This window comes from Salmo salar, chromosome ssa01, assembly GCF_905237065.1.
Source record: "Salmo salar chromosome ssa01, Ssal_v3.1, whole genome shotgun sequence".
Classification (NCBI taxonomy): Eukaryota; Metazoa; Chordata; class Actinopteri; order Salmoniformes; family Salmonidae; genus Salmo; species Salmo salar.
The window spans coordinates 153,667,076-153,693,996 of record NC_059442.1 but is presented as its reverse complement, the minus strand read 5'-3'; the positions used below and the strand labels follow the sequence as shown (position 1 = coordinate 153,693,996).

Here is a 26,921-nt window from a genome sequence, read left to right as displayed (position 1 = left end):
TGACAACAAGCTCAGTCCAATGATGCTGTGACACACCGCCCCAGACCATGATGGACCCTCCCCCTCCAAATTGATCCTGCTCCAGATTACAGGCCTCATAATAACGCTCATTCCTTTGATGATAAACGCGAATCCAACCATCACCCCTGGTGAGACAAAACTGTGACTCGTCAATGAAGAGCACTTTTTGCCAGTCCTGTCTGGTCCAGCTCTGTGCCCATATGTTGCCGGTGATGTCTGATGAGGACCTGCCTTACAACAGGCATACAAGCCCTCAGTCCAGCCTCTCTCAGCCTATTGCGGACAGTCTGAGCACTGATGGAGGGATTGTGCGTTCCTGGTGTAATTCGGGCAGTTGTTGTTGCCATCCTGTACCTGTCCCGCAGGTGTGATGTTCAGATGTACCGATCCTGTGCAGGTGTTGTTACACGTGGTCTGCCACTGTGAGGACGATCAGCTGTCCGTCCAGTCTTCCTGTAGCACTGTCTTAGGCGTCTCACAGTATGGACATTGACATTTATTGCCCTGGCCACATCTGCAGTCCTCATGCCTCCTTGCAGCATGCTTAAGGCACGTTCACGCAGATGAGCAGGGACCCTGGAAATCTTTCTTTTGGTGTTTTTCAGAGTTAGTAGAAATTCCTCTTTAGTGTCCTAAGTTTTCATAACTGTGACCTTAATTGCCTACCTTCTATAAGCTGTTAGTGTCTTAACAACTGTTCCACAGGTGCATGTTCATTAATTGTTTATGGTTCATTGAACAAGCATGGGAAACAGTGTTTAAACCCTTTACAATGAAGATCTGTGAAGGTATTTGGATTTTACGAATTATCTTTGAAAGACTGGGTCCTGAAAAGGGACGTTTCTTTTTTTGCTGAGATTCATTCAATTGCCTCATGAGTGGCACAGCGGTCTAATGCACTGCATCGCAGTGCTTGAGGCATCACTACAGTCCCGGTTTCGATCCCAGAATGTGTCGCAGCGGGCCGGGACCGGGAGACCCATGAGGCGGCGCACAATTGGCCCAGCATCGTACGGGTTAGTGGAGGGTTTGGCTTGCCAGGATGCCCTTGTCCCACCGCGCTCTAGCGACTCCTTGTGGCGGGCCGGGCGCATGCACGCTGACTTCTGTCACCAGTTGTACAGTGTTTCTTCCTACACATTAGTGAGGCTGGCTTCCGGTTTAAGCGCGCAGTGGGTCAAGAAGCAGTGCTGCTTGACAGGGTCGCGTTTCGGAGGTTGCATGGCTCTCGACCTTCTCCTCTCCCAAGTCCGTATGGGAGTTGCAGCGATGGGACAAGACTGTAACAACCAATTGGATATCACGAAATTGGGGACCATCTCTTCTGTTCGTCTGTTTATTGTTGAGTAGTCAGAAAATGTATTTTGATGAGAATAGCTCACAGGAGAGGCATTATCTATGTTGGAAGAAATATAAAAAAATGTGGATAGTCCACAATGGATGGTTTCTAGATGTTCCAAATAAGCTCAACAATTATTCTTCTATGTCCTTCCCCCTTCCTCGTTTTCGCTCAGCAGATGTCAGTGTTGAGGAAGAAGCGGCTGAGGGAACATAAACTCCTGTTTCTGACCGTTCCTCTGACAGTGCTGAGACTGAAGGCCATGTTACAGCCACGACAAGTCCTGCTGGAGATTCTACACAACATGGTAAATAAGTGGCGGGGCAGAGACACAAATACAATGAAACACAAATACAGCAACAACAAAAAAGGCTTTAGGTCTTGGGCGACAGTACTTCACTTTTTTTTAAAGTTACTTTCAAGCTTTATTTAGACTTATTTAGGGGATACAAAGGTAGGTTTAATACATCTTATTTTGCTTATCACAATGTTTGCCTGAAATCTTTATTATATCCTAGTTCGAAGTAAAATGTTGTATTCATTCTCAGATCCTTAAGAGGAAAATGTTGTGTTGTACCAACAGAAACTTTAATCCAACCTAAAAAAAAGAAGTTTCGGCATGTATTTGAGGGTATGGCAAAACTGGGCCATAAAACACTTCTCATTAAGGTCTACACAGAGCTCTACATCACAGAAGGTGGCTGTGGAGAGGTCAATAGTGTACACGAGGCAAGACGGCTCGAGACGACACAATCCAAGAATTCAGATAGACTAGAGACATCAATCAAATGTAACTATTTATTTCAACCCACACCTGGACAAAACACACTGTAATCGAGAAAACAGTCTCTGTGCAGAATTTCATGCTGGACTGGGCTGAAGGAAAAGCCAATCAAGATATCCAGTTCATCTTTTCACTTTCTTTTCGGGAGCTGAATGTGGTGAGGGAGGAACAGCATAGTTTGGTAGGACTTGTTCATACACGTATCAGAGAGACTAAAGGGATTAAGATGGGGTTTCTCAGTCAGCTTTTCATGAAGTTACAAGAATCAGGAGAATCAAACGATAATGAGAGCAAGTACAATGTCCTGTTTGTTCTTGATGGTCTGGATGAGTGCCGACTGCCCCTAGAGTACAGGACCAGTAAGAGCTGGTCTGATGTCACAGAGCTAACCCAATGGACATGCTGCAGACAAAGCTCATCAAGGGGAATCCGCTTCCCTCTGCTCACATCTGGATAACCTCCCGACCTACAGCAGTCAATCTGATCCCTTCTGAGTGTGTTGAACGGGTGACAGAGGTATGAGGGTTCAGAAGGAGGAGTACTCGACTTCATCTTGGGCCTAACAACATCCATGCTAATATATCCTCCAAACACCGGCTTCTCGGGCATTACAACTTAGATATACTTAAAATATATATAAAACGCAACATGCAACGATTTTACTAAGTAACAGTTCATATAAGGAAATCAGTCAATTGAAATAAATAAATTATGCCATAATCTATGGATTTCCCATGACTGGGTAGGAGCGCAGCCATGGGGGGGCCTGGGAGGGCATAGGTGGGGAGCCAGGCCCAGTCAAACAGAATGAGTTTTTCCACACAAAAGGGCTTTATTACAGACATAAATACTCCTCAGTTTCATCAGCTGTCCGGGTGGCTGGTCTCAAATGATCCCGCAGGTAAAGACTACCTTCCTACCTGACAGGTCGCTCCTACCAGGTGGCGTGGCGAGAATCTGTCTCCGCACCATGCGCTCTCACCACTGGTGTCCCCCAGGGCTCTGTTCTAGGCCCTCTCCTATTCTCGCTATACACCAAGGCACTTGGCTCTGTCATATCCTCACATGGTCTCTCCTATCATTGCTATGCAGACGACACACAATTAATCTTCTCCTTTCCCCCTTCTGATAACCAGGCGGCGAATCGCATCTCTGCATGTCTGTCAGACATATCAGTGTGGATGACGGATCACCACCTCAAGCTGAACCTCGGCAAGACGGAGCTGCTCTTCCTCCCGGGGAAGGACTGCCCGTTCCATGATCTCGCCATCACGGTTGACAACTCCCTTGTGTCCTCCTCCCAGAGTGCTAAGAACCTTGGCGTGATCCTGGACAACACCCTGTCGTTCTCCACTAACATCAAGGCGGTGACCCGATCCTGTAGGTTCATGCTCTACAACATTCGCAGAGTACGACCCTGCCTCACACAGGAAGCGGCGCAGGTCCTAATCCAGGCACTTGTCATCTCCCGTCTAGATTACTGCAACTCGCTGTTGGCTGGGCTCCCTGCCTGTGCCATTAAACCCCTACAACTCATCCAGAACGCCGCAGCCCGTCTGGTGTTCAACCTTCCCAAGTTCTCTCACGTCACCCCGCTCCTCCGCTCTCTCCACTGGCTTCCAGTTGAAGCTCGCATCCGCTACAAGACCATGGTGATTGCCTACGGAGCTGTGAAGGGAACGGCACCTCCATACCTTCAGGCTCTGATCAGGCCCTACACCCAAACAAGGGCACTGCGTTCATCCACCTCTGGCCTGCTGGCCCCCCTACCTCTGAGGAAGCACAGTTCCCGCTCAGCCCAGTCAAAACTGTTCGCTGCTCTGGCACCCCAATGGTGGAACAAGCTCCCTCACGACGCCAGGACAGCGGAGTCAATCACCACCTTCCGGAGACACTTGAAACCCCACCTCTTTAAGGAATACCTAGGATAGGATAAAGTAATCCTTCTAACCCCCCCCCTTAAAAGATTTAGATGCACTATTGTAAAGTGGTTGTTCCACTGGATATCATAAGGTGAATGCACCAATTTGTAAGTCGCTCTGGATAAGAGCGTCTGCTAAATGACTTAAATGTAAATGTAAATGTAAAGAAGCCGGTGTGGTTACATGTGGTCTGCGGTTGTGAGGCCAGTTGGACGTACTGCCAAAGATCCAATTGTGGCCCAGTTTCAACCTCCTGGCAGAGGCAACTAGGTTTTTGGTTAACATGTCCTGGTACTGGGTGAAGTTAATGATGCCGTTGACCTTAACAAGGGCCCCAGAACCAGTGGAAGCAAAATAGTACCATAACATGTTTTGCTATGGTGTGCACTAATGAATACACACCCCTGAATTTGTCCAAAAAGAAACACTTGTTTTTGTTTTTTGTTTGCGAAATGTCTTGCTATGGTGTGCAATAATTAATACAACCCTGGTTGGTTCACAAACCACAGTGTAGACCCAGGATTCTGGAGAACTAGCTACTGGCTAACATCTCACATCGGATTCAGCTAATCAGCTGCTCTTTGGGACTTTGACACCCTGAATCAGGTGTGTTAGAGCATAGAGTCCCACAGTGGAGGTGTCATAATACCCATAAAACCTAGCGGTCAAACAGGGAAATGGCTCCAAAGGCTTTCCACTATACATTTTTCCCGTAGGGAATTTTAGAAACACAAAAATAAGAGCTGTGTTTCGTGTGGGCTTACAAGCAAATACATTGACACAAGTCACCTTGTCCTAGAGAGATTTACACGGTTATCAAATCCTCACGCCCAAGTAAGCCTACACGAAACACAACCTTTATTTTAATTGTTTCTAAAATTGTCACGACTTCCACCGAAGGTGGCTCCTCTCCATGCTCGGGCGGTGCTCGGCGGTCGTCGTCGCCGGCCTACTAGCTGCCACCGATCCCATTTTCCTTTTCATTTAGTTCTGTCTGGTTTTACACACCCGTGTCTTGTTTTGTTGATTTTGGTGGCTTTATATTTCCCCGCAGCAGGTTAGCCTGTGCGCGGGATTATTTTGCTGTAGGCAACATGTAAGGGGTGCGTGCCTGCACCACGGGCGTTGTTAGTTGTTTGTACGGTATGTGTTACCGTGGACATTTTGCTTGTAGGCATTACGGAGTTGAGGTTTCTCCTCTGTATGTGTCGTTGTGTTTTTTCGGATCTGCCAAAATAAACGGTGGAAATTCCTGGAACCCTTCTGCTCTCCTGCTCCTGATTCCACACACCCCCCTCCGTTAGAGAGGCTACATTACAGAATCCCACGCCACATTATGGAGTCATCAGGAGCTGACGCGCCCTCCACATCCATAGAGGAGCGCGTACAACAGCACACCACCGTACTCCACCATCTCGGGACAGCCATGAATCAAGTGATGGCAGCGATGGAGAGATTGGAGAGGTGTGGTTGGCCTACCCCTACGCCCAACGTGTACCCACCTGCACCATCACCAGCGCCATCACCATCCGGGCCCAGCGGTGTTCGGCTCGCGCTCCCGAGGGAGTACGATGGGACGGCTGCCGGGTGCAAGGGTTTTCTGCTCCAGCTGGAGTTGTACCTGGCAACTGTTCACCCGGCTCCTTCGAGAGGAGAGAGCATGAGCGCCCTCGTCTCCTAAATATCCGGTAGAGCTCTGGAGTGGGCCAACACGGTCTGGGACGGACCAGACTCAGCGAGGGAAAACTACACAGAGTTCACCCGCCAGTTCCGGGCCGTGTTCGACCATCCCCCGGAGGGGCGAGCGGTGGGTGAGCGTCTGTTCCTTCTGCGGCAGGAGACGAGGAGCGCTCAAGACTTCGCGCTGGAGTTCCGGATCTTGGCAGCCGGCTCGGGGTGGAACGACAGGGCCTTGATCGACCACTATCGGTGTGGCCTACGTGAGGACGTCCACAGGGAGCTAGCCTGTAGAGACTCTACCCTCACCCTGGACCAGCTAATGGACATGTCCATCAGGCTGGATAACTTGCTGGCTACCCGCGGGCGTCCGGACGGGGTCCTGTTGGTTCCACCCCCCAGCACTTCTGCTCCAAACCCCATGGAGTTAGGAGGTGCTGCAGCGAGGGCGACCGGAGGAGGAGCCTCCTCCCGCACTGGAAGTGGTCGGAGAGGACACACTACCGACCGGTGTTGGAGGGGCTCGTCTGGGAATCGAGATGACAGGCAGGGCACTGTTCGGATACCTCAGGTGAGTCAGCACCAGGCTCACCCAGAGCCCCCTGTTGGTCACATGTTTGTTTTGATTTCTTTCCCTGAGTTTTTCCCTCATTCCCAGCATAAGGCGCTAGTCGATTCAGGCGCAGCAGGGAATTTCATGGATCGTGGTTTCGCACAGAGGTTAGGGATTCCGCAGGTTCCGCTTGATAAACCCTTTCAGGTGCACTCCTTAGACAGTAGACCACTAGGGTCAGGGGTGGTCAGGGAGTCCACGGCGCCGCTGGACATGGTTACGCGGGGGAATCATGAGGAGAAAATTTGTTTTTTTCCTCATTGATTCTCCTGCGTTTCCAGTGGTGCTGGGGATTCCTTGGTTGGCCTTTCACAACCCTACTATTTTGTGGCAACAGAGGGCTCTAAAGGGGTGGTCAGAGGAGTGCTCAGGCAGGTGTATGGGAGTTTCCATCGGTGCAACGACGGTGGAGAGTCCAGACCAAGTCCCCACAGTGCACATTCCCCCGAGTATGCCGATTTGGCTATCACCTTCTGTAAGAAGAGGGCGACTAAATTACCACCTCATCGACGAGGGGATTGTGTGATAAACCTCCAGGTAGACGCCGTACCCCCCCGGAGTCACGTGTATCCCCTGTCCCAGGAGGAGACGGTGGCTATGGAAACATATGTCTCCGAATCTCTGAGGCAGGGGACATTCGGCCCTCCATGTCCCCCGCCTCCACGAGTTAATTTTTTGTGAATAAGAAAGGAGGAGGGTTGCGTCCGTGCATTGACTATAGAGGTCTAAATTTGATCATGGTGGGGTACAGTTACCCGCTACCTCTCGTTGCTACGGCGACGGAGTCATTCCATGGAGCACGCTTCTTCACAAAATTGGATCTCCGGAGCGCGTATAACTTGGTGCGTATCCGGGCGGGAGATGAGTGGAAGGCAGCATTTAGTACCACATCCGGCCATTATGTGTACCTCGTCATGCCGTATGGGTTGAAGAATGCTCCAGCCGTCTTCCAATCCTTTGTCGACGAGATTCTCAGGGACCTGCACGGGCAGGGTGTGGTGGCTTATATCGATGACATCTTGATATATTCCGCTACGCGCGCCGCGCATGTGTCTCTGGTGCGCAAAGTGCTTGGGCGACTGTTGGAGCATGACTTATTCGTTAAGGCTGAGAAATGCGTGTTCTTCAAACAGTCCGTCTCTTTCCTGGGGTATCGCATTTCCACATCAGGGGTGGAGATGGAGTGTGACCGCATTTCGGCCATGCGTAATTGGCCGACTCCCACCACGGTGAAGGAGGTGCAGCGGTTTTGACGGTTTGCCTATTATTACCAGAGGTTTATCCGGGGCTTTGGGCAGGTGGCTGCTCCCATTACCTCACTGCTGAAGGGAGGTCCGGTGCATCTGCGGTGGTCAGCTGAGGCGTACAGAGCTTTTGATCGCCTGAAGTCGCTGTTCACCGAGGCTCCCTTATTGGCTCATCCGGATCCCTCTTTGGCATTCATGGTGGAGGTGGACGCGTCCGAGGCTGGGGTAGGAGCCGCACTCGGGCACGCCACCGAAGCTCCGCCCCTGCGCTTTCTTTTCGAGGAAGCTCAGCCCGGCGGAGCAAAATTATGACGTGGGGGACCGGGAGCTGCTAGCGGTCGTGAAAGCTCTGAAAGTGTGGAGACATTGGCTCGAGGGGGCTAAACACCCTTTCCTCATCTGGTCCGACCACCGGAATCTGGAGTACATCCGAGCGGCGAGGAGACTGAACCCTCGTCAAGCAACGTGGGCCATGTATTTCACTAGATTTAGATTTACTATCTCGTATAGACCAGGTTCCCAAAACACTAAGGCAGATGCACTGTCCCGTCTCTATGATGCGGAGGAACGGCCCATCGATCCCACTCCCATACTTCCATCCTCATATCTGGTGGCACCGGTGGTGTGGGAGGTGGATGCGGACATCGAGGGGGCATGTCGTTCAGAGCCTACTCCGCCTCAGTGTCCTGCGGGACGGAGGTATGTCCCGCTTGGTGTCAGCGATAGGTTGGTTCGGTGGTCGCATACGTTACCTTCCTCTGGCCACCCAGGCATAGAGAGGATGGTGCGAAGCCTTAGGGGGAAGTACTGGTGGCCCACGTTAGGTAAGGACGTGAGGTTTTATGTCTCCTCCTGTTCGGTGTGCGCTCAGAGCAAGGCTCCTAGACACCTGCCCAGAGGGAAGTTACATCCCCTCCCCGTTCCACAGCGGCCTTGGTCACACCTATCGGTAGACTTCCTAACCGATCTCCCTCCTTCCCAGGGGAACACCACGGTCCTGGTCGCTGTGGATCGGTTTTCTAAGTCCTGTTGTCTCATCCCTTTGCCCGGTCTCCCTACGGCCCTACAGACGGCGGAGGCCCTATTTACTCACGTCTTCCGGCACTACGGGGTGCCTGAGGACATAGTTTCTGATTGGGGTCCCCAGTTCACGTCCCGGGTGTGGAAGGCGTTCATGGAGCGTCTGGGGGTCTCGGTCAGCCTAACCTCAGGTTTTCACCCCGAGAGTAATGGGCAGGTAGAGAGAGTGAACCAGGATGTGGGTAGGTTTTTGCGGTCGTATTGCCAGGACCGGCCAGGGGAGTGAGCGAGATATATCTCATGGGCAGAGATGGCCCAGAACTCGCTCCGCCACTCCTCAACTAACATTTAGCCTTTTCAGTGCGTGTTGGGGTACCAGCCGGTCCTGGTACCATGGCATCAGAGCCAGACCGAAGCTCCTGTGGTGGAGGATTGGGTACAGCGCTCGAGGGAGACCTGGGAGGCTGTCCAGGAGCACCTCAACCGGGCCGAGGCCCGGCAGAAGACGAGCGCTGACCGCCGCCGCAGTGAGGCCGCAGTGTTCAAGCCTGGGGATCGGGTCTGGCTCTCGACCCGAAACCTGCCCCTCCGCCTGCCCTGCCGGAAGCTGGGTCCGCGGTTTGTGGGGCCATTTAAAGTCCTGAGGAGGATAAACGAGGTGTGTTATTGGTTACAGCTCCCCCATTATTACTGTATTAACCCCTCGTTTTATGTGTCTCTCCTCAGGCCGGTGGTGGCTGGTCCTCTTCAAGACGCTGAGGTGCTGGAGGTCCCTCCACCCCCCCTGGACATTGAGGGGGCCCCGGCGTACACGGTACGATCCATACTGGATTCCAGGAGTCGGGTGAGGGGCCTGCAGTACCTTGTGGATTGGGAGGGGTACGGTCCGGAGGAAAGATGCTGGGTGCCGGTTGGGGACGTCTTGGATCCTTCTCTGCTGAGTGAGTTTCACCGCCTCCATCTGGATCGCCCGGCACCTCGTCCTCCGGGTCGTCCTCGAGGCCGGCGTCGGCGTGCTGCAAGAGCCGCGCGTCAGGGGAGGGGTACTGTCACGACTTCCACTGAAGGTGGCTCCTCTCCCTGCTCGGGCAGTGCTCGGCAGTCGTCGACGCTGGCCTACTAGCTGCCACCGATCCCATTTTCCTTTTCATTTAGTTCTGTCTGGTTTTACACACCCGTGTCTTGTTTTGTTGATTTCAGTGGCTTTATATTTCCCCGCAGCAGGTTAGGCTGTGCGCGGGATTATTTTGCTGTAGGCAACATGTAAGGGATGCGTGCCTGCACCACGGGCGTTGTTAGTTGTTTGTACGGTATGTGTTACCGTGGACATTTTGCTTGTAGGCATTACGGAGTTGAGGTTTCTCCCCTGTATGTGTCGTTGTGTTTTTTCGGATCTGCCAAAATAAACGGTGGAAATTCCTGGAACCCTTCTGCTCTCCTGCTCCTAATTCCACCCCCCCGCATTTGAGAGGCTACGTTACAAAAATTAATGCTGGAAAAACGATTGGAACCATTTCCTTGTTTGACCGCTAGGTTTTATGGGTATTATGACTCATACCATGGTACTTTATTACTGGAGCAAAAGCCTGCACACACCCACTAAGCAACAAAGTCATAATGATAATAATATCTGAATGTTATTTGGTAAAGCTAGCAGCACACTTTCAAAGACAAGTCTCTGAGGCACGAGAGCAAAGAAAACCTATAATATGCAGTATTTAATTTTTTATTTAACCTTTATTTAACTAGGCAAGTCAGTTCTTATTTACAATGACGGCCTACCAAAAGGCAAAAGGCCTCCTGCGGGGACGGGGGCTGGTATTAAAAATAAAATATAAATATAGGACAAAACACACATCACGACAAGAGAGACACCACAATACTACATAAAGAGAGACCTAAGACAACAACATAGCATGGCAGCAACACATGAAAACACAGCATGGTAGCAACACAACATGACAACAACATGGTGTTAACACAACATGGAGGCAGCACAAAACATGGTACAAACATTATTGGGCACAGACAACAGCACAAAGGGCAAGAAGATAGAAACAGCAATATATCACACGAAGCAGCCACAACTGTCAGGAAGAGTGTCCATGATTGAGTCTTTGAATGAAAAGCTGGAGATAAAATGGCCCAGTTTGAGTGTTTTTTTGCAGTTCGTTCCAGTTGCTAGCTGCAGCAAACTGAAAAGAGGAGCGACCCAGGGATGTGTGTGCTTTGGGGACCTTTAACAGAAAGTGACTGGCAGAATGGGTGTTGTATGTGGAGGACGAGGGCTGCAATAGGTATCTCGGATAGGGGGGAGTGAGGCCTAAGAGGGTTTTATAAATAAGCATCAACCAGTGGGTCTTGTGACGGGTATAGAGATGACCAGTTTACAGAGTAGTATAGATTGCAGTGATGTGTCCTATAAGGAGCATTGGTGGCAAATCTGATGGCCAAATGTTAAATAACATCTAGCCGCTCGAGATCACCCTTACCTGCGGATCTATAAATGATGTCTCCAAAGTCTAGCATGAGTAGGATGATCAACTGAATCAGGGTTAGTTTGGCATGCTGGAGTGAAGGAGGAAACCAAGTCTAGATTTAACCTTAGCCTGCAGCTTTGATATGTACATTTACATTTACATTTTAGTCATTTAGCAGACGCTCTTATCCAGAGCGACTTACAAATTGGTGCATTCACCTATAATATCCAGTGGAACAACCACTTTACAATAGTGCATCTAAATCTTTTAAGGGGGGGGTTAGAAGGATTACTTTATCCTATCCCAGGTATTCCTTGAAGAGGTGGGGTTTCAGGTGTCTCCGGAAGGTGGTGATTGACTCCGCTGTCCTGGCGTCGTGAGGGAGCTTGTTCCACCATTGGGGTGCCAGAGCAGCGAACAGTTTTGACTGGGCTGAGCGGGAACTGTGCTTCCTCAGAGGTAGGGAGGCGAGCAGGCCAGAGGTGGATGAACGGAGTGCCCTTGTTTGGGTGTAGGGCCTGATCAGAGCCTGAAGGTACGGAGGTGCCGTTCCCCTCACAGCTCCGTAGGCAAGCACCATGGTCTTGTAGCGGATGCGAGCTTCGACTGGAAGCCAGTGGAGAGAGCGGAGGAGCGGGGTGACGTGAGAGAACTTGGGAAGGTTGAACACCAGACGGGCTGCGGCGTTCTGGATGAGTTGTAGGGGTTTAATGGCACAGGCAGGGAGCCCAGCCAACAGCGAGTTGCAATAATCCAGACGGGAGATGACAAGTGCCTGGATTAGGACCTGCGCCGCTTCCTGTGTGAGGCAGGGTCGTACTCTGCGAATGTTGTAGAGCATGAACCTACAGGATCGGGTCACCGCCTTGATGTTGGTGGAGAACGACAGGGTGTTGTCCAGGGTCACGCCAAGGCTCTTAGCACTCTGGGAGGAGGACACAAGGGAGTTGTCAACCGTGATGGCGAGATCATGGAACGGGCAGTCCTTCCCCGGGAGGAAGAGCAGCTCCGTCTTGCCGAGGTTCAGCTTGAGGTGGTGATCCGTCATCCACACTGATATGTCTGCCAGACATGCAGAGATGCGATTCGCCACCTGGTTGTCAGAAGGGGGAAAGGAGAAGATTAATTGTGTGTCATCTGCATAGCAATGATATGAGAGACCATGTGAGGATATGACAGAGCCAAGTGACTTGGTGTAAAGCGAGAATAGGACTGGGCCAAGAACAGAGCCCTGGGGGACACCAGTGGTGAGAGCACGTGGTGCGGAGACAGATTCTCGCCACGCCACCTGGTAGGAGCGACCTGTCAGGTAGGACGCAATCCAAGCGTGCGCGGTGCCGGAGATGCCCAGCTCGGAGAGGGTGGAGAGGAGGATCTGATGGTTCACGGTATCAAAGGCAGCAGATAGGTCTAGAAGGATGAGAGCAGAGGAGAGAGAGTTAGCTTTAGCAGTGCGGAGAGCCTCCGTGACACAGAGAAGAGCAGTCTCAATTGAATGCCCAGTCTTGAAACCTGACTGATTAGGATCAAGAAGGTCATTCTGAGAGAGATAGCAAGAGAGCTGGCCAAGGACGGCGCGTTCAAGAGTTTTGGAGAGAAAGGAAAGAAGGGATACTGGTCTGTAGTTGTTGACATCGGAGGGATCGAGTGTAGGTTTTTTCAGAAGGGGTGCAACTCTCGCTCTCTTGAAGACGGAAGGGACGTAGCCAGCGGTCAAGGATGCGTTGATGAGCGAGGTGAGGTAGGGGAGAAGGTCTCCGGAAATGGTCTGGAGAAGAGAGGAGGGGATAGGGTCAAGTGGGCAGGTTGTTGGGCGGCCGGCCGTCACAAGACGCGAGATTTCATCTGGAGAGAGAGGGGAGAAAGAGGTCAAAGCACAGGGTAGGGCAATGTGAGCAGGACCAGCAGTGTCGTTTGACTTAGCAAACGAGGATCGGATGTCGTCAACCTTCTTTTCAAAATGGTTGACGAAGTCATCCGCAGAGAGGGAGGAGGGGGGGAGGGGGAGGAGGATTCAGGAGGGAGGAGAAGGTAGCAAAGAGCTTCCTAGGGTTAGAGGCAGATGCTTGGAGTTTAGAGTGGTAGAAAGTGGCTTTAGCAGCAGAGACAGAAGAGGAAAATGTAGAGAGGAGGGAGTGAAAAGATGCCAGGTCCGCAGGGAGGCGAGTTTTCCTCCATTTCCGCTCGGCTGCCCGGAGCCCTGTTCTGTGAGCTCGCAGTGAGTCGTCGAGCCACGGAGCAGGAGGGGAGGACCGAGCCGGCCTGGAGGATAGGGGACAGAGGAAATCAAAGGATGCAGAGAGGGAGGAGAGGAGGGTTGAGGAGGCAGAATCAGGAGATAGGTTGGAGAAGGTTTGAGCAGAGGGAAGAGATGATAGGATGGAAGAGGAGAGAGTAGCGGGAGAGAGAGAGCGAAGGTTGAGACGGCGCAATACCATCCGAGTAGGGGGAGAGTGAGAAGTGTTGGATGAGAGCGAGAGGGAAAAGGATACAAGGTAGTGGTCGGAGACTTGGAGGGGAGTTGCAATGAGATTAGTGGAAGAACAGCATCTAGTAAAGATGAGGTCAAGCGTATTGCCTGCCTTGTGAGTAGGGGGGGAAGGTGAGAGGGTGAGGTCGAAAGAGGAGAGGAGTGGAAAGAAGGAGGCAGAGAGGAATGAGTCGAAGGTAGACGTGGGGAGGTTAAAGTCACCCAGAACTGTGAGAGGTGAGCCATCCTCAGGAAAGGAACTTATCAAGGCGTCAAGCTCATTGATGAACTCTCCAAGGGAACCTGGAGGGCGATAAATGATAAGGATGTTAAGCTTGAAAAGGCTGGTAACTGTGACAGCATGGAATTCAAATGAGGAGATAGACAGATGGGTCAGGGGAGAAAGAGAGAATGTCCACTTGGGAGAGATGAGGATTCCAGTGCCACCACCCCGCTGGCTCGATGCTCTAGGGGTATGCGAGAACACGTAGTCAGACGAGAAGAGAGCAGTAGGAGTAGCAGTGTTATCTGTGGTGATCCATGTTTCCGTCAGCGCCAGGAAGTCTAGGGACTGGAGGGTAGCATAGGCTGAGATGAACTCAGCCTTGTTGGCCGCAGACCGGCAGTTCCAGAGGCTGCCGGAGACCTGGAACTCCACGTGGGTCGTGCGCGCTGGGACCACCAGGTTAGAGTGGCAGCGGCCACGCGGTGTGGAGCGTTTGTATGGCCTGTGCAGAGGAGAGAGAACAGGGATAGGCAGACACATAGTAGACAAGCTACAGAAGAGGCTACGCTAATGCAAATGAGATTGGAGTGACAAGTGGACTACACGTCTCGAATGTTCAGGAAGTTAACCTCTATGGGCTAGGTGAGACGCTAGCGTGCCACCCGTGGTGCACTCCATCAACAGCAGGTGCATTTCAAGAGCGGCAAATTTGAATCCAAATAAATGTCAAAATTCAAATTTTTCAAAAATACAACTATTTTACACCATTTGTAAGATAAACATCTCCTTAATCTAACCACGTTTTACGATTTCAAAAAGGTTTTACGGCGAAAGCATAAATTTAGAGTATGTTAGGACAGTACATTTACAAGAGTTGTGTGTAATGTTTTGTCAAGTCAAAGACAGGGTCACCAAAACCATAAAACCAGCTAAAATGATGCACTAACCTTTTACAATCTCCATCAGATGACACTCCTAGGACATTATGTTAGACAATGCATGCATTTTTAGTTCTATCAAGTTCATATTTATATCCAAAAACAGCGTTTTACTATGGCATTGATGTTGAGGAAATCGTTTCCCTCCAATAACCGGCAGTCAAGTCAGCGTCACAAATTAAATAATTAAAATTAGAAAACATTGGTAAAATATTATATTGTCATTTAAAGAATTATAGATTTACATCTCTTGAACGCAATCAACTTTCCAGATTTAAAAATAACCTTACTGGGAAATCACACTTTGCAATAATCTGAGCACTGCGCCCAGAAAAATACGCGTTGCGATACAGACTAGACGTCATGTTGGGGAGATCTAAAATCGAAAATACTATGTAAATAATCCATTACCTTTGATTCTCTTCATCAGATGTCACTTCCAGGTATCACAGGTCCATAACGAATGTAGTTTTGTTCAAAAAAGCTCATCATTTATGTCCAAAAATCTCCGTCTTGTTAGCACATGATCTAAGCCAGCCGGACTTCTCGTCATGAACGAGGGGAAAAAATATATTTCCGTTCGTTCAAACATGTCAAACGTTGTATAGCATAAATCATTAGGGCCTTTTTTAACCAGAACATGAATAATATTCAAGGTGGACGAATGCATACTCTTTTATAACGTATTGGAACGAGGGTACCCAACATGAACTCGCGCGCCAGGTGTCTAATGGGACATCATCGTTCCATGGCTCTTGTTCGGTCAGATCTCCCTCCAGAAGACTCAAAACACTTTGTAAAGGCTGGTGACATCTAGTGGAAGCAATAGGAAGTGCCAAAATATTCCTCAGCCCCTGTGTTTTTCAATGGGATAGGTTTAAAGTCAATACAACACATCAGGTATCCACTTCCTGTCAGAAAATGTCTCAGGGTTTTGCCTGCCAAATGAGTTCTGTTATACTCACAGACACCATTCAAACAGTTTTAGAAACTTTAGAGTGTTTTCTATCCATATATAATAAGTATATGCATATTCTAGTTACTGGGTAGGATTAGTAACCAGATTAATTCGGGTACATTTTTTTTATCCAGACGTGCAAATGCTGCCCCCTAGCCCTAACAGGTTAAGCTTACGTTGCAAAAATGTTATTGACTAAAATGATACAGTACTGCTGGCTGGTGGAGTAGGCTAGCTAGCAGTGGCTGCGTTGTTGACTTTGAACGTGTAGCTGGCTAGGTAACCTCGGTAGTTTCAGTACTACACCTTGTCATGATACAAAGCAACTTTGTAGCTAGCTAGCTAACATAACACTAATCAAGACGTTCCTTGTAGTGTATTTAGTTTCAACAATGCTGCTCGTCGGTAATAGTTGGCTAGGTTAGGAAAAATGGCGTCGCGGGGGACGGAAATAGCTGGCTAGCTAACCTCGATGGCTGGCTAGCTAACAATTATCAATTAACAATTATCAAGCTATGACAAAGACAACTAGGTAGCTAGCTAGGTAACACTGCACTAGTCAAATCGTTCCGTTGTAAAGTATTAGTAACTACAGCGCTGCTAGTCGGTAACGGTTGGCTAGCTGGCAGTGGGTTAATGATGACTAGGTGTGTTGAGTAAGTCTGGCGCCGCGTCGCGGCTGGCTAGCACACCTCGATAATACTCAAACTCAAACTACACAATTATCTTAGATACAGAGACAGCAAAGACAACTATGTAGCTGGCTAACTAACACTAACACCACACTAATCAAGTCGTTGCGTTGTAATGTAATAGTTTCTGCGGTGCTGCTAGTCGGTAGAAGTTGGCTAGCTAACAGTGATGACTAGCTAGCTAGCAGCTAGCAGTGTTGACTACGTTAGGAGGACGAAGATAGCTAGCCTCGATAATTACTCAGTTACTCTAAACTACACAATTATCTTTGATACAAAGACGGCTATGTAGCTAGCTAAGAAGAATTGCTCAGATCAAACAAATCAAGCCGTTGTAATGTAGCGAAGTGTAATATTACCTGTGGAGCGGAGCGTGGTGCGACTGCTCGCTCCAAACCGGAAGTAACAATATGTGCTGAGAGAATGACAATGTACCATCTAGCTATAATCCCAAGTATTTGTATGAGGTGATTACTTCAAGCTCTAAACCCTCAGAGGTAATAATCACACCGGTGGGGAGAGGGGAATTCTTCTTACCAAACCACATGACCTTTGTTTTGGAGGTGTTCAGAACAAGGTTACGGACAGAGAATGCTTATTGGACACTAAGAAAGCTTTGTTGTAGAGCGTTTAACACAAAATCCTGGGAGGGGCCAGCTGAGCATAAGACTGTATCATTGCATATAAATGGATGACAGAGATGCCTACTGCTTGAGCTATGCTGTTTGATGTAAATTGAGAAGAGCGTGGACCAAGGATCGAGCCTTGGGGGTACTCCCTTGGTGACAGGCAGTGGCTGGGACAGCAAATGTTCTGACTTTATACACTGCACTCTTTGAGAGAGGTAGTTAGCAAACTAGGCCAAAGACCCCTCTGAGACACCAATACTCCTTTGCCGGCCAACAAGAATGGAATGGTCTATCGTAACAAAAGCTTTACCCAAGTCAATAAAAATAGCAGCACAACATTGCATAGAATCAAGGGCAATGGTGACATCATTTAGGACCTTTAAGGTTGCAGTGACACACAGTGACACATTAGGTAATCCTTCTACCCCCCCCCACCCTTTCCCCGGGAGGAAGAGCAGCTCCGTCTTGCCGAGGTTCAGCTTGAGGTGGTGATCCGTCATCCACACTGATATGTCTGCCAGACATGCAGAGATGCGATTCACCACCTGGTTATCAGAAGGGGGAAAGGAGAAGATTAATTGTGTGTCGTCTGCGTAGCAATGATAGGAGAGACCATGTGAGGATATGACAGAGCCAAGTGACTTGGTGTATAGCGAGAATAGGAGAGGGCCTAGAACTGAGCCCTGGGGGACACCAGTGGTGAGAGCGCGTGGTGCGGAGACGGATTCTCGCCATGCCACTTGGTAGGAGCGACCTGTCAGGTGTCGTTTGACTTAACAAACGAGGATCAGATGTCGTCAACCTTCTTTTCAAAATGGTTGACAAAGTCATCTGCAGAGAGGGAGGAGGGGGGGAGGGGGAGGAGGATTCAGGAGGGAGGAGAAGGTGGAAAAGAGCTTCCTAGGGTTAGAGGCAGATGCTTGGAATTTAGAGTGGTAGAAAGTGGCTTTAGCAGCAGAAACAGAGGAAAAAATGTGGAGAGGAGGGAGTGAAAAGATGCCAGGTCCGCAGGGAGGCTAGTTTTCCTCCATTTCCGCTCGGCTGCCCGGAGCCCTATTCTGTGAGCTCGCAATGAGTTGTCAAGCCACGGAGCAGGAGGGGAGGACCGAGAGGACCGGGAGGATAGGGGACATAGAGAGTCAAAGGATGCAGAAAGGGAGGAGAGGAGGGTTGAGGAGGCAGAATCAGGAGATTGGTTGGAGAAGGTTGAGCAGAGGGAAGAGATGATAGGATGGAAGAGGAGAGAGTAGCAGGAGAGAGAGAACGAAGGTTGCGACGGCGCAATACCATCTGAGTAGGGGCAGAGTGAGTAGTGTTGGAGGAGAGCGAGAGGGAAAAGGATACAAGGTAGTGGTCGGAGACTTGGAGGGGAGTTGCAGTGAGATTGGTAGAAGAACAGCATCTAGTAAAGATGAGGTCAAGCGTTGATAGGGGCAGCAACCTTAAAGAAGTAAGGGTCTAAACCATTTGACCCAGATATTTTTTTGGGGTCAAGTTTAAGGAGCTCCTTTAGCACCTCGGACTCAGTGACCGCCTGAAAGGAGAAACTTTGTAGCGGGGCAGGGGGAAAAAGGGGGAGGAGCATCGGGGATCGTCGCATTAGAAGGGGTGGGAAATGAGGAAATGTTCGATGGGCAAGGAGGCATGGCTGAGTCAAATAGGAATCCTGACTTAATGAAGTGGTGATTAAAGAGCTCAGCCATGTGCTCCATGTCAGTAACAACTACATCATCAACATTAAGGGACATGGGCAGCTGTGTGGAGGAGGGTTTATTCTCTAGGTCTTTAACCATTTTCCAGCAAGAGAACGCCTCCTTAAAGAAACTAACTTTTGCCTTCCGGATAGCCTGAGTGCACTTATTTCTAATTTTCCTGAACGAGAGTATGCGTGCCCCGAGCGATTTGACAAATGGAATTCTTGAGGTGGAGTAACAAATCAGTAATAACAAATCAATCGTATAAATGTGCCATATATTACAATATAATGGCCATTATCAAGGTGATCAAGTTTCTGATGTATAAAAATAATGTTTGCAACTTCGAATGTAGGCCTACATTTATTGTGGCTCAGTTGGTAGAGCATGGTGTTTGCAACGCCAGGGTTGTGGGTTCGATTCCCATGGGGACCAGTACGGAGAAAGAAAATGTATGAAATGTATGCATTCACTACTGTAAGTGGCTCTGGATAAGAGCTTCTGCTAAATGACTAATATGTAAAATGTCTTGTATTTTGTGATTTGGGCGTATTGTTCTGAAACCAGGACGAAAGTGATTATTTAATTAAACAACACTGCCACCTTGTGTTAAAGTATTTTAGTGCAAAACCTTTCAACGCAATCCCCTCTTGTCACTGGTTGTTTCCTATGGTTGTCTTTTGTGTGCTTTTCACCTTAATGGATATTATGTATAGATTTTTAGCCAACATCATTGATTACAGTTTTTATTGGTAGAGCAGTTTATATTAAGCAACATAATTCAGGATGAACGGAATGAACTCCTTTATCTAGGAGCCAAGCGCAACCGTGGAATTGTTTCCTGTCGGACATTCACACTTGTGACAGATTTCCGAAGTACACATTTCAGCATGGCGTGTAGAAAAATGTGTAACATTGGATCTCTAATTGTGTACAGCATAACTATTGTTGCGGCGTTGTAAGTATTCATTTAGCTCTTTATAGAGTTGAATTATTCCAGTTTAAACCATGAGTACCAATTAGTTGTTATGTTATTGTTACTTAGCAAATGCAGCTAACGTTAGCGAATTCGTTCATGTTTGAGCTTCTGATCACATGTTTGCAAAGCTAGCGAATTTATAGCAAGTAGCTAACTTACTGAGCTACAGAACGTTTGAAATATATTGGGCTGTGAAAGGCTAGTCATTTAGCAAGGTTAACTTTTATTTTATGAGATATTAAGAGTATAAAGTGGACGTCCTGGCTGTCATTACTCTCACACTGTTTCCCACCCAAGAAATCAGAACCCAGTTGACAGCAAGATTTTCAAAAGCAAAGCTCACAGCCATCGAGACATGTGTAAAGTCAAACCAGAGAAAACAAACTCTGCTGCTTTTAAAATGCCAAAATCCAGTCAGAGCCAAACGAAAAAGAAACCTCTAAAGAAAACGTTTTTTCAACACACTAAGAAGAAGGAGCCCGTTTCAAAAGATCAAGGTAAAACCAAGGCGTTGCTTCCCCCGAAAGATGCCCAACAGTTTTCAACCAACTGGAAAACGTTATTAGAGGTAAGGACTTGGTTATGACTTAAGTCAGAAATAGCATTTTGTGATACAGATTTTAGATGAGACTTGAATGCATTAGTACCACTGTCATCCCTGTCAAAAATGTGGTGTTATTAGAGCTCTCTATTTGCAGGTGTTCAAATCCAACCCCCCTCCGGTGAAAAAGCAACCATTTCAGCAGAACTCAAAGAAGGAATTCCCTAAGAAACCCACTAAAGACATTTCAAAGAAGGACGAGACTCATAAGAAACCCACTAAAGACATTTCGACGGAGGTGGCGGTGGCGCATAAGAAGCCTGCTAAGAACTTATCAAAGACAGTGAATGATGCAACTAAGGCAACTAAGCCCAAGCAGGTGAACAGTGGGAAAGCATGGAAGGACAGTGCTGTTCCTAGTAAATCTCAGGTGAATGGGATAGATCCAGGACCATCAGGGACAGAACAGCCCAAAGCCAAGAAGAGGAAACAGAGCAGTGTCCAGACAGACAGCAATGCACAGTTGAAGAAGAAAGTAGAAGTGGAGGAAAAGAAACCCACTGAGTAAGTCTGTCCAGTGTGACCAATATTGCCTTGACTTGGGCAGGAGCTTACCAGAACTAAGTACCAGCACCTCCAATGTTCTACTGCTTGAGTTTCTGCACATGTTTTATAGAATATCAGCTCAAAGGTATTGCAGAGTTTCTGCACCTAAATATAAACAGTACGGGCACCCAAAATGAATACCGGCAAGTAAGTGTGACTATTGAGATGTTGACTTCAAGAACCTCTCACTGTTGTAAAAAGCATGTGTGGTTTGTCTGTTTAGTGACTTCTGTAGTCAATTGTCAAACTTGCATCCAAACCTACGGTCAGATTATCAGATATTATTTCCACAGGCACCTCAGTGTTGGTTAATGTATGTGATGGGTAATGCATATCTGTCCTCCACTAGATCAGACATGTGGTTTGATGATGTGGACCCTGACGACATTGAGGCCACAGTGGGAACAGAGGCAGCCGATATCATGAGGAAGATCCAAGGCACTCAGAAGACAGATGCCCAGACCACAGAGAAAGCACTGGTCAAGGACAGGGCATTTGAGGGGTGAGTTAGGCAGCGATTCTCAACTGGTGGTTTTTGAGTGTTGAGGTTTTTTTTTTAAATGAAAAAATACTCCAGTCTGAACTTAAACCAGGTAGAAAGTGTGTAAAAATTCGAATGAACTTACATTTTTACTTAATTTTCATCTCTGGAGAATTATTCTTCAGAGTATCGTAGTATTTTCAATATAGAGCTATTAGCAGCTTTGTGCTACATGAACAGCAGTGCATATTCCACATCTATCTTGGCGTTGTAGGCAAACTGTGGGGGGGGGGTCAAGAAACCCAGAGCACCTGCTGTTTTAGTTGTGCCAGGACCACTCTCTCAAATACCTTCATCAGCTGGGAAGTGAGTGCAACAGGCTTGAAGTTGTTTAGGCCCTGCCCTTGGTGTTTTTGGGAACAGGCACAATGCAGGGGGATTTCCATGGTGTAGGTACAGTAGAGGTAGACAGTGACTGTATGAAGATAAAGTGCATGATCCTGCGCAGTACAGTCATTGAGCACCCGGGTCTGATTCTATCCGGTCCTACAGCCTTCCTGGCATTTGTCCATTTTAACTGTTTCCTCACCTGGTCCACAGTCTGAGTAATTACCCGTACTGTGGCAGTCTCTATCCAAGCGCATGACAGAGAACCCATCCAAAGTCACTGATTCAACAAGTGTATCCTCCCTAAGCCAAGTTATGATGAAAGAAGGAAAGCTCACATCGTAAAAGTCTGTAGGCATTGAATGTTTGCGTACAGCTCATCTACCTTGTTGGGCAGTGGGCGCACGTTTCCCCCCCCCCATGGTGATGAAGGCTTGCATTTTCTGTCTGTTCCGCACTCTCACACCAAATCAAATGTATTTATAAAGCCCTTCTTACATCAGCTGATATCTCAAAGTGCTGTACAGAAACCCAGCCTAAAACCCCAAACAGCAAGCAATGCAGGTGTAGAAGCACGGTGGCTAGGAAAAACTCCCTAGAAAGGCCAGAACCTAGGAAGAAACCTAGCGAGGAACCAGGCTCTGAGGGATGGCCAGTCCTCTTCTGGCTGTGCTGGGTGGAGATTATAACAGAACATGGCCAAGATGTTCAAATGATCATAGATGACCAGCAGGGTCAAATAATAATAATCACAGTGGTTGTAGAGGGTGCAACAGGTCAGCACCTCAGGAGTAAATGTCAGTTGGCTTTTCATAGCCGATCATTCAGAGTATCTCTACCTCTCCTGCTGTCTATAGAGAGTTGAAAACAGCAGGTCTGGGACAGGTAGCACGTCCGGTGAACAGGTCAGGGTTCCATAGCCGCAGGAACCCTTGAACCTGGAGAAGCAGCACGGCCAGGTGGACTGGGGACAGCAAGGAGTCATCATGCCAGGTAGTCCTGAGGCATGGTCCTAGGGCTCAGGTCCTCCGAGAAAGAATTAGAGAGAGCATACTTAAATTCACACAGGACAACGGATAAGACAGGAGAAATACTCCAGATATAACAGACTGACCCTAGCCCCCCGACACACAAACTACTACAGCATAAATACTGGATGCTGAGACAGGAGGGGTCAGGAGACACCGCTCCACTTTGTCTGGTTGGAGCGTATACAGCTCCTTGATTGAGTATCACTACAGCATTAAAAGTATTTCTCAAGATTGTATTTTGGCAATTATTTTTCATGATGCGAGTATTGGGTTGTGACTGAAACAAACTGGTTCAATTTGGGTCCCGAGGCAAAACCAGTTGAGAACCACTGAGTTAACCTGTTAAACTCTTAAGTGGTTGTTTTGGGCACTGAACAGGGCCCAGTGAGGCCTTGTCTTTTTGGAAATCTTACTAGAATCTTACTGCTGGCAATGTCATAAGAACCCCCACCCCCCATAAATGATGCCCTGTGGACATATTCATAGATTATGCAATGTAGGTCAAGTCACCTTTTAGTATGCAATGAAAGGGTACACCTGATGGTCATTGTAAAGAAATGCATTTCCTTCTCCCACATTACCTAGTATGCGTTGTTTAGCTAGCTGGGAATAGAGGTGAAGAAACTTCAAACTTATCGGTGTCCTTATTTAAAAAATAAAAATAAACTCTATAACTTGAAAGCCCTGTATGCTACATTCATTTTAAGATGTCAGATTTGAAAATCCGTTCAGCCATTTGGGCGGTGACTCACTACCCAAACCAGACACAACTGGTTTCAAGTGGCCAAGAGATGTCATGTGACATCCTACTGCTATCTAGTGCAGGGGTTCCCAAGCTTTTTCACTCAGGCCCCCCTTCCAGCATTGGAACATCCTGCATCCCCTTATTTCTATGGGCACAAGCACTGTTAATAATACAAACTGTTAACACCCCTCTTGTTGGAGGAGAGTTTTGCAGGTTTAAAGCTTATTTCCTGCAATTCTACACATGTTGTCATGAGTTGCAGAGAAAAATGTGCCGTTTTTAAAGCTCTTTCTTTCAATTCTACACTGTTTTCATGTGATATTTGAGTGACTCGAACATTACTACAACATCTATGGGCTAAAAAACCTAGGGGATGGAGGGGGGGTCAAGCTCCAAGTCAAGTACCAGGTGTGACCAAGGCTTTTTCTTTTCCTGTTTATCATGGCACCTGTCAGCCTGACCAAGGCGGTGGCTATGGACTGTGAAATGGTGGGTGTGGGGCCAGATGGCGAGGACAGCATCGTAGCCCGGGTCTCCCTTGTCAACCAGTTCGGAAAGTGCATCTACGACAAATACGTCAAACCCACAGAGAAGGTGACGGACTACAGGACAGCTGTCAGTGGCATCCGGCCAGATGACATCAAAAACGGTGAGCAGGATGAGCTGACCTCTTAGTGATTATTTTACCACTATATTCTTATGGTAGCATTGGAAATGGAAACAAACTCATTAAAGCCCAAAAGAGTTGTCTTATTTTAGGATGAAGTTGTCTGCGGGTTGTTTTCAAATGCGACATTTGTGTTGTCTGTTATATTCTGCAGGTGAGGATGTGAAGACCGTACAGAAAGAGGTGGCTGAGATCCTCCAGGGGAGAACGCTTGTGGGACACGCCATTCACAATGACCTCAAGGTACACCACTATGATGTAACTTACATAGAATGATATACAAACTAAAACCTGACCATTGTCAACATTTACATATACTTTCCATGCTAAAATCTTTCAGATTTTGTTCTTGGATCACCCAAAAAAGAGAATCAGAGACACCCAGAAGTATAAACCTTTCAAGACAATTGTGAAGGTAAAGACGGGTTTGTGGGCAGATATTTTCTATTAATGTGGGTGACTGAAGGGGTTGTAATAACACTATAAGAGGAAGATGTTAATGTTATTTTATTTTCAGAGTGGTCGGCCCTCTCTGAAACTCCTGTGTAGAGAAATACTCGGTGTCAAAGTACAACAGGGAGAACATTCATCCGTAAGTCACCGTTTTATCAATCTTTTTTTATTTTGTAGCTCACATATACAGTGGTACAACTGTGAACCATAGCCAATACCTGAGAATGTGTTGCAGGTCCAAGACGCCCAGGCGACCATGAGGTTGTACACGGTGGCGAAGAAACATTGGGAGGCAGAGATCAAGGCTAGTCATAACAACCCAGAGTTAACCAAGAAGACCAAGGAACCAAGGAAGCCCAAATCACCCAAACACAAATGAACCTGATTGACTGAACTGCATCAGTCTGTAATGGGACTGAGGACTCGCCCTTGACTAGATGGCACAGGACAGGAGGCTTGATTGAATTAACAAGTGTGTCTTTTGGAAGTGGACTCGCACTTTGAGATCTTAGTGAAAAGTGAATTGAGGAATCTCTTTTGGTGACCCATAAGGATTACACAAAGTGGTTTGATCAAATTAATATGGACTTTATTCAAATCCCACTCAACCCTAATCATTCAGAAAGTTGGTCATCAAAAACAGCCTAGTGCCGCTTTAACTATGCATTGATCTTTCATTCATTGTCTGCTACATCATCAGTTTTCTTCTGGTTCGAATGTTTTAAAATGTGGTCTTTTTCTGATCTTCTAACATCCATGTCTTGATGTTGAATATCTGCAGTTTCAATTCCAAGTGTTTGGATTATGTGTTGCCTTTTGAATTTGAATTTTTGTTTCATGAATTAAAAGTTAGATATTTAAATCACAAGTATGTAATTTATTTGTTTGCGTGTAATAACTGGGAGGAAAAATGTTTTCATATGGAGAGAGAATACCATGGGCCCGTTCATAAATTCGGAATAACTGACATTTACAAACACTCGACACGTGTTGAATATGACCGGTGTCAGTAAATGTCGGCAAAAAAGCGAATTAGTGTTGCCAGCAGTGAAGTTAGTCACCAACGCTCTGGATAACATGAAAAAAGCCTAACCAGCTCTGCTAGGGTGAGTACAATGGTCAGAGTGAGGTGTTCTCTAATTTTTGTATGGAAGTAGCTATCAAGCTAGCTAATTTTAGCCGGATAGCTTGGGTGCTTGACTGCCGTTGAGGTCAGAACGCTCGGATCAACCCTACTCCACGGCCAGAGTGAAAAGCTCTGAATTTACGAACGCCCAAAGTGCTCTCTGGCACTCCAGAGTGAATTTACAAACGCACCCCCATATAACTAGCAACGAAGTTAGTGTGCTCATTTTGACCTTACAGTACATGACATCATAAAAAAGCAACAAAGACAAACCAAATTCACTTAGATTCAACATAACTAAACAGAAGAATACACAGTAACCCCATACAGCAAACTAGAGGTCAGGGCTGCAAAACTATCATTTCTACTGCATGGGGCAAGCTGTTAGTGTTTGAGGTTCCAGAGTGGTGCAGCGGTCTAAGACACTGCATCTGGTTCAAATCCAGGCTGTATCTCATCCAGCCGTCATTGTAAATAAGAATTTGTTCTTAACTGACTTGCCTAGTTAAAAAAATATATATTTTAGATCATTGTTCCATAAAGCTATAGTGTAACCATTAAGGACTTGTATGTGCCCAGAGATCATAAGGTAAGGATTAGTGTCCCTCTTGTCTATGGGGGTGAATCTCATGAAACTAGTTTTAAAATGTAGCAAATTGAGTTACAAAACCATGAATAACCTGCCAAAATCGACTATCATTCTGAGGACCAAGATGTCTACTTTTTGGGAAGGTGTCTTATTTTAAACCCATTTTACATTTGCCTGAATTTTTCACCCCAAATTCTCAGGTCGTTTTATATTTTTTTGGGGGGGGGGGGAAAGCTTAACTTATTTGAATATAACACTTGAAGTTTACATTAAACTATATTTATTGCAGTGTCTGGACATGTATCATAACACTTTCTCTAGTTCCTGTAAAAAGTTAATTTATTCGCTTACATGCCCTCAGAATGAGTTTCTTATTCTAAAACCCTCCCTTTACCCCATTTGGCCTTCTCATTACCGAAATGGCTGAAGTGCTCAAATTGGGAAAAAGTCACATTTTATTTAATTTGAAATATTTATTTTCAGTGTTATGTTTAACTCAGGCCTTTTCATTAGGGGAGCAATGTAAAAAAATATATATAGATTTGTTTATAACTTTTTTTTGTCTGTTACAGTAATGAAAATGTTGGTAAAATGCATAATATCTGA

General features: G+C 47.4%; 1 protein-coding gene across 1 annotated transcript; it reads left to right on the top strand.

Moving 5' to 3' along the window:
- The first annotated feature begins 19,395 nt into the window (after window positions 1-19,395).
- On the top strand, window positions 19,396-25,462 carry LOC106568724 (RNA exonuclease 4). The gene is made up of 9 exons (XM_014139312.2): window positions 19,396-19,668; window positions 19,987-20,257; window positions 20,388-20,794; window positions 21,186-21,338; window positions 23,936-24,129; window positions 24,302-24,390; window positions 24,488-24,562; window positions 24,665-24,739; window positions 24,836-25,462. The coding sequence occupies exons 1-9, from the start codon at window positions 19,601-19,603 to the stop codon at window positions 24,977-24,979; spliced, it is 1,476 nt and encodes a 491-aa protein (XP_013994787.1). The 5' UTR covers window positions 19,396-19,600; the 3' UTR covers window positions 24,980-25,462.
- The last annotated feature ends 1,459 nt before the right edge of the window (window positions 25,463-26,921 follow it).